The 8,447-nt window shown below is 41.1% G+C and overlaps 1 protein-coding gene across 3 annotated transcripts in view; it reads left to right on the top strand.

Annotated features, from left to right (window-relative positions):
- MRTFA (myocardin related transcription factor A) overlaps positions 1-8,447 on the top strand; it is a 253,745-nt gene that overhangs the window by 206,005 nt on the left and 39,293 nt on the right. For all 3 annotated transcript variants that reach the window (XM_012554833.2, XM_004373886.3, XM_012554832.2), the window contains one exon: positions 4,626-4,691. In XM_012554833.2, coding sequence (XP_012410287.1) covers positions 4,685-4,691 — 7 coding nt within the window. In that variant the 5' untranslated portion in view covers positions 4,626-4,684. The remainder of the gene's footprint in view (positions 1-4,625; positions 4,692-8,447) is intronic.

The raw sequence follows: 8,447 nt of genomic DNA, 5'->3' as shown, positions 1-8,447 counted from the left end.
AAAAAAAAAGAAATCAAATGATGTATTGCATTGGGCAAATCTGCTGCAAAAAACCAAAGAAGAATTGATGCTGTTGAATTATGGTGTTGGTGAAGAATATTGAATATCTCATGGACTGCCAGAAGAACAAATGATATGTCTTGGAAGAAGTACAGCCAGAATGCTCCTTAGAAGCAAGGATAGCAAGACTTCATCTTACGTACTTTGGACATATTTTCAGGCAGGACCGGTCCCTGGAGAAGGACATCGTGCTTGGTAAAGTAGAGGATCAGCGAAAAAGAGGAAGACTGTCAAAGAGATGTATTGGCACAATGGCTGTAAAAATGTGCTCAAACATAGCAATGATTGTGAGGATGGCACAGGACTGGGCAGTGTTTCATTCCGTTGTACATAGGTTGCTATGAGTTGGAAATGACTTGACAGCATCTGTCTTAGGCTGGGTTCTCTAGAGAAGCAAAACCTGTGAAGTGTGTAGATAGATAGATAGACAGATAGACAGACAGACGATAGATAAGATAGATTAGGTAGATATATATATATATATACATATATGTCAAGGAAATGGCTCACGTTGTAGAGACTGGAAAGTCCCAAGTACGTGGGTCAGGCAACTGGCTAAAGGGTTCCTCTGACTCATGTAGCTGCAGGGTCTGACGAATCCAAGATGGGCAGACCAGACCCCAGGCTTCTGGCTCATGGTCTGTGGATGCTGATGAATGAATCCAAGATTGGCAGGTTAAGATGGCAGGCTGCTGGCTCAAGTCTCAAGAACTGGAGGTCAGATGATGATGAGCTGGATGCAGGATCCAGAACGAGCAAAAGCCAGTGAGCTTTGCCAGAAAGTCCACATATATTGGATGCAGGCCACACCCCCAAGGAAGCGCCCTTTCAACTGATTGGCTGCTCATAACATCTCATCACGGAGATGATTACATCATTAGATAACTCCCAAACTACATCATAACTGCCAGATCACTGACAATCATGCCCCATCCAAGTTGACACGCAACTGTAACCATCACAGCACCTAACAACAAGAAGGAAGGGGAAGTTTCTGTAAACAGTCAGTTCTTCATAGTTGAAAGTCTCAGAAGGATCACTGCATATATACACAGCCAAGCAGATAGATTATGAAATGAAGTATAGACTGGTGACTGTAAATCTGTGTTTACTGCTTTTGTTTGTTTATTCCTCCTTATAAACATTATTAGAGTTCACTGAACCAGGGTTATGCAATGTATAAAACAATACATGCCTACAGTCAAATTGTAGCCATGCCCAAGGTAATACCGATACAGGGTAAATTCTATTATTTGAATGGAGAACTTGGTCAGGTTTCAGATAAGCAGAAGTTATTAATAGCTGGGAGGGACAAGATGAATTTTCAGATAACTGAACTTTAGTTTCATTTAGTTTTAGAAATAGAAAAGTTTTACTAGATAAACCTTCCTCCTTGAACTAGAGTTGTAAAAAGAAGAACAGGCCTTTACTGTGCTTTCCATAAAAAACTTGAATCAGAAATCTATTAAAGAGCAATGTGTTAGCTTTCATAGACTTAAATTTTTGCTTTCATAAAGCAAGAAGTTATTCAGTCAAGAAGTTTGTATAATGTCTGTTATGGCCTTATCTGTATATGGATGTACTTAGGAGGGATACTGATCGATATTTCAAATTTTTCTCAGATAATAGCCATTGCTTTCATTAATTATTGTTTCTTTGAAGTGTTTAAGCTTATTGAACTGTATAAGGTTTCTCTGTTCTCCAAAATCAAATAAGTTTGTTAAATTTAATCATTTTCTAATTGCTTCTTACACTTGGCTTTAGAAATGCTGTAAAAGATAAATTTGCCGTTTTCTCCCATTATGCTTCATCCTGCTTGGCTTTGTTTCCTACAGAGGCCTATTGCGTAGTATTAATTGCCCATACTTTGGAGTCACAGGGACCTGTATGTGAAGCTCAGCCCATCACTGTGGAGCTGTGTAAGCTAAGGCAAATTATTTCATGCCTGAGCCTTGGTTTCCTTATCTGTAAAATGGAGATGATAATTGTACTGTCCTCACAGGTTTTTTTTTAATTTTTTTTTTATTTTTATTTTTTGAGGGTTAAATACGTTAAAAGCATGTCAGTCACTTAACACAGGGCCTCACATGTAGTAACAGTTAGTGACTCCCAACTGTTATTGTTTGTCTTCTGTTATTATAATTATTGCTTTTGAAGTGTGGTTATAATTTATTCTGAAATCGGGTTCCTAGATTAATCAGAATTTATTTCACTGAAGTTGATCACCTGAGCTCCTTTGACCCTGGTGCCCCTTGTCTGTCTCACCAGAGAAGGAACCCAGGTGATCACTGTCTATGCCTATTAATTTCAGGATGCTTTAGGAAGCCTCTGGAGAAGCAGAGGATTAAGGAGCCCAGTTCTGAAATTAAAAATCTTTGGTTCAGATCCTTGCTCCACCTCTAGTTAGTGAGATAACCTTAGGTAAATTACTTAATCCCTCTAGGTCTCATTTCCTTATCTATAAAATGGGATTAATAATACTCAGTTCTCCATAAAGGAGCCCTGGTGGTGCAATGGCTAAACCCTCAGCTGCTAACCATTTGTTCCTCAGTTTGGACCCACCAGCAGCTCTGCGGGAGAAAAAGACTTGGTGATCTGCTCCCGTAAGGATTACAGCCTAAGAAGCCCTATGGGGCAGTTCTACTGTGTCCTGCAGGGTCACTATGAGTTGAAATCGACTTGGTGGCACCCAACAACAACTCTCCATAGGATGTCATGAAGATTAAATGAGTTAAAAAGTGAAACTACTTAGAACACCATCTGGCAGAGTACACACTCAATAAATGTTAGCTGTTAGTGTGGCTGCTGCTGGTTTTATCTGTTTTATTATCCAAGGCTGTGTTTTTAACAATGTTAATTTGTAAAATAATAATATCCTAATTAGATTTCTCAAACTGTCTGTATCATCACTTTGAGATCCAGTTCAATTCAAGAAACAATTATCAAATGCTGTGTGTTAAGTGCGGCAGAGGGCATGGGTCAGTAAGATTGTGCCCTACTCTCCAGGAGTTTCTGACTTGGTGGGAAAGAGGGGTAACTATTACACAGGGAAAAATATTGCTGTGCTTTTGATAACTGATAAAAGATAGCTCAAAGGAGGGGGTAGAGTAATTCTGGGTGCTGGGGAGCATGTTGGGAAGTCAGGTAAGAGGACAGGCTTTTCCCAGTGAAGTGAATAAATGAGAAAAGATCCAGAAGTGGGAAAGTACACGGTACTTGAGAAAGAGTACCTGGACAACCTTGATTAGGATGAATTAGTTGGGAGAGGCACAGCGTAGGCAAGGACATGAGGAAGTGAACTATTACTGTAACACGTAAAAAACAAGGTGAAACAAAATTGGCAAGACAGAAGCCTAAGGAGGTGGAAGAGGTGAAGTTGGCTTAAAATTTTTAACTTTAGTAAGTTCTGGGGAGCATAGTGATACCATTAGAGAGATAAGAAGGATGGGAAGGAGGTTAGGTTTTTGGGAGAAAGATAAGTTCTAGTTTGGACCTGCAGAGATGTAGGCAAGAGCCTAATTATGGTCCTGCCATTGTTGGAGGCCTTCTTAAAAACTGCTGTGTGAATGGAAAAGGAAAAGGCAGATACTAGGACGGTATGATTCCCAATAGATGCACGTTCTCATCAGGTGGCAAGGTCCCTACAATTGAAGCCTTGTCTTGTAAGTGACTTCTTTAGCCAGTCAGATCGCCCTTAACCCTCCTTCTCTGGCAGTTTTCTCAATTAGTCTCTGAGCACAGGCCATGCCACTGTCATTCTGCGTGATGTGTGGTGTAACCCCTTTTAGGTTTCATTGGCATTTGAAATACAGATAATTGGTTTTTAACTTAAAAAAAAAAAAAAATCTCTATTAAGTTGTTTCATGAAGTAGTGCTGCCAGAGTAGAAATAGGAGAAACACCCTTCACCCTCCCCTAACCGGATGTGCTTTGAATCATGTAGCTTGGTTGTTTCACCTCTACTGAAGGAAAAAAAAAGGTTCTAAGTGAAGGAGTAAGAGGAAGAAAAGAGGTATATTAATGATGAAATCTTTACTGACCTAGAGAAATGCATTGCTTGGTGAAAATAGGTATAATTTTTAGATGCGAAAGAAAAGATTTTACAAATAAGCAGTACTTCCGGATCTATGCGAATAGCTGTATCATTCACAATACATACGGTAGTAATCATTTGCCACTACCAAGAAGGAAGTATGGGACATCTAGAAAGCTTTTAGATGCTGGGTCGTGGTCTTCATTATTATATTTTCTTTGAGTTAAGAATTTCTGTTTTAGTCTTTGGAGGACAGCGTTGTAGGACATTTTGAGCAAGAGGCAAGACTTTCGTACTTTGCGGATTGTTATCGCCCTGCAAGACCCTAGGCAACTTCCTCTTGCCGCCCACAGCAGAATACGGAAACCCTGCTGTATCAGGCCACTTCTGCAATTACAGTCACAATTAAAGGGGACCCTTCTGTCACACTACATGCTTCTGTTTTAAGACGTTCTTTGCATTTGAAAATGTGTCTTTTGTGGTGGCGTGCCCAGCTGACCCTCCGTCTCTCCTCTCTCTTTGCTGCCCTGCAGTGCTGCAGTTGAAGCTCCAGCAGCGCCGGACCCGAGAAGAGCTGGTGAGCCAAGGGATCATGCCGCGTAAGTGCCTCTCTCAGCATGCTTTAGAGTTGCTATGAGGACAGACTGTGGGCACACAGTGTGCCATGGGAAACACCTAACATAAAACAAAGGTAGCAGGCTTTATTTCCTACTCTTTCTTTCTCCTGCTTTTCCAAGCTCAGAGACTCTTAATCACTAAATAGTTCAGTTAATGGCCCTATTTGATCAAGTTCAGTGAAACCAACAGCATTAGGTTTAAAGTGTGTGTTTTAGTTATCTACTGCTGGTATAACAGAAATACCACAGATGGTTGACTTCAACAAACAAATTTATTTTCTCACAGTTTAGGAGGCTAGAAGTCTGAATTCAGGGTGCTGGCTCTAGGGGAAGACTTTCTCTCTCTATTGGCTCTGGAGGAAGGTCCGTGTCCCTTTAGCTTCTGCTCCCGGGTAATCTTCATGTGGCTTGGCATCTCTCTTCCCCCATCTCTATTCTGCTTGCTTGTTTAATCTCTTTTATATCTCAAAAGAGATTGACTCAAGATACACCCTACACTAATCATGCCTCATTACCATAACAAAGACAACCCATTCCCAAATGGGATTATAACAGCAGGCATAGAGGTTAAGATTTACAACACATATTTTTGGGGGACATAATTCAATCCATAAAGGGTGCCATCTGAGTCATCTCTAACTTTTGAATTGCTCCTTTTAAAAGGGTTTCTACGCCCTGTTATACTTCTCCTTATAGGAGGGCAGATCTTAGCTGGCGTATGGTGAGGAAGAACCCCCTTCTTCCATATGCTCTGCCTTAGTGTTCAGGTTCTTGAGGAGAGAAAACTCTTTTCCTCCTAATATTTTGAGACAAGCACAGTTCTGTTGTTGAGTGAGACCTTCACGTCCTGAGGCTGGCATGGGTGAGGGTGTGCTTGGGAAGAGTGGTTGACGGGGTTATCCCAGACTGGGCTCACGGTGTGCAGAGCTGCATCACTTGGGGGAAATGAAACCAGACCTTGGGATCTGGTGAAACTAAGAAATTTTGCCTTTAATACCAACAGCAGTACAAACTAAGTAGAAACTGGAACCAGCAAGATTTTGCTCTTTGACGTTTCTTTTTAAGTCACCAGCAGAGAGCATAGGCTCCCCTCTTCTTTCTTTTCTGTTTGTATGTTATTGTCACCTAAGACACCCTAATGAAATCAAAGAACTATGTCACACAACCATTGTGTAACTTCACAGTGGGAGAAGTGACGCTTCTCACCTTCACTCAGTGCTGCTGACCTACTGCCCCAAACTGTCCTTCACTTGTTCATTCAAAATATTTGGGTGCCTAATATGTGCCAGTTTATACAGCAAGATAAATCTAGTTCCTACTCTCAAGAGGTTTATATTCTACATAAGGGTAAAATTGATAATAAACAAGGAAACAAATCAATAAGATCATTTTAGAGCATGGTAAATGAAGTGAATTAACTGGTTGGTTTGTTAACAAGTAATAGGAGTGAGATGGGGATCACTTTGGATAAGATGGCCCACAAAGGCCTCTCTGAAGAGGAAATATTTGACCTGAGATCTAAAGGAGGAGGAGGAGTCAGCCACTCAGAAAGCAGGAAGAGGCCCAGGGAGAAGGAAAGGCAAGTGTAAAGGGCCTTAGTGCAGGCAAGAGCTTGGCATGTTTGAAAAACACCAAGAAAGCCAGTGTGGCTAGAGCATGGTGGGTGAGGGGAGAGGAGGCAAGTTAAGATTGGCAAGGTGGGCAGAGGCCAGAATGAGGGCCTCATCAACCACCTGGTGAGGAGGTAGATTTTATTTTAGGTGCAGCGGGAAGCCATTGAAAGCTTTTAAGCAGTTGAGGATGGAATTTGCTTTATGTCATGGTGGTGGTAGATCCATGACATAAAACCTCATAGCAAGGTATAAGGAGCCTGAGGCCTCTTTGTATCCTGAGCTTCAGTCAGGGAGCCTAAGTCTCAAATTCATCCTTTGTTTACTGCAATTCACTACCAAACCATTTACCCACACTACACTATCTTCTGCTGTGGCCATCCAGTGAGGGGTCCCCCCAACCTTTAAAGTATCAGAGCAGATGGCTTGTGCGGTGGATCAGTAATGTGATCAGGTAGGACAAGACTGTGCTGTACGATCTACAGATACAATGCAATCCCAATACAAATTCCACCGGCATTTTTCAGTGAGATGGAGAAACAAATCACCAACTTCATATGGAAAGGAAAGAGGCCCCGAATAAGTAAAGCATTACTCAAGAAGAAGAACGAAGTGGGAGGCCTCACACTACCTGATTTTAGGACCTGTTATACTGCCGTGGTAGTCAAAACAGCCTGGTACTGGTACAACAACAGATACATAGACCAATGTAACAGAAGTGAGAATCCAGACGTAAATTCATCCACCTATGAGCAGCTGATATTTGACAGAAGGCCCAAAGTCCGTTAATTGGGGAAAAGACAGTCTCTTTAACAAATGGTGCTGGCATAACTAGATATCCATTTGCAAAAAACTGAAACAAGACCCATACCTCACACCATGCACAAAACTAACTCAAAATGGATCAAGGACTTAAATATCAAATCAAAAATGATAAAGATGATGGAAGAAAAAATAGGGACAACGCTAGGAGCGCTAGGAGCCCTAATACATGGTATAAACACAATACGAACCATAAGTAACAATGCGCAGGCACCAGAAGAGAGTAGAGACCAGATAAATGGGAGCTCCTAAAAATCAAACACTTATGCTCATCAAAAGACTTCACCAAAAGAGTAAAAGACAACCTACAGACTGGGAAAAAATATTTGGGTACGATTCATCCAATCTGCATCTAATCCCTAGAATCTACAAGATATAGCAAAACCTCAACAAGAAAAAGACAAATAACCCAATTAAAAAGTGGGCAAAGGATATGAACAGGCACTTCACCAAAGAAGATATTCAGGTGGCTAATAGACACATGAAGAAATGCTCACAATCATTAGCCATTAGAGAAGTGCAGATCAAAACTACAGTGAGGTATCATCTTACCCCAACAAGGCTAGCATTAATCCAAAAAACACAAAATAATAAATGCTGGAGAGGTTGTGGAGAGACTGAACACTTATACACTGTTGGTGGGAATGTAAAATGGTACAAGCACTTTGGAAATCGATTTGGTGCTTCCTTAAAAAGCTAGAAATAAAAGTACCGTATGATCCAGCTATCCTGCTCCTTGGAATATATCCTAGAGAAATAAGAGCCGTCACATGAATAGATGCATGCGCACCCATGTTCATTGCAGCGCTGTTACACAATAACAAAAAGATGGAAACAACCTAGGTGCCCATCAGCGGACGAATGGATAAACAAATTATGGTATGTCCACACAGTGGAATACTACGCAACAATAAAGAATGAAACATCTTATAACATGGAGGAATATAAAGCCGTGAAACATCTTATAACATGGAGGAAGCTGGAGGTCGTTATGCTGAGTGAATTTAGTCAGTCACGGAAGGACAAATATTGTATAAGATCTCTACTATAAGAACTCAAGAAAAGGTTTAAACACAGAAGAAAACATTCTTTTATGGTTACGAGGGTGGGGAGGGATGGTGAGGGTTATTTACTAACTAGGTAGTAGATAAGAATTATCTTAGGGAAAGGAAGGACGGCACTCACTACAGCGGAAGTCAGCACTACCAGACTAAACCAAAGCTAAGACGTTTCCTGAATACAATCAAACGCTTTGAGGGATAGAGTAGCAGGGGTAGGGGTCTGGAGACCATGGTTTCAGGGGACA

Source organism: Trichechus manatus, unplaced genomic scaffold (genome assembly GCF_000243295.1).
Source record: "Trichechus manatus latirostris isolate Lorelei unplaced genomic scaffold, TriManLat1.0 scaffold00027, whole genome shotgun sequence".
NCBI classification, from domain to species: domain Eukaryota; kingdom Metazoa; phylum Chordata; class Mammalia; order Sirenia; family Trichechidae; genus Trichechus; species Trichechus manatus.
Note: the sequence above shows the minus strand (reverse complement) of the source record. Positions and strands in the feature narration are given on the sequence as shown.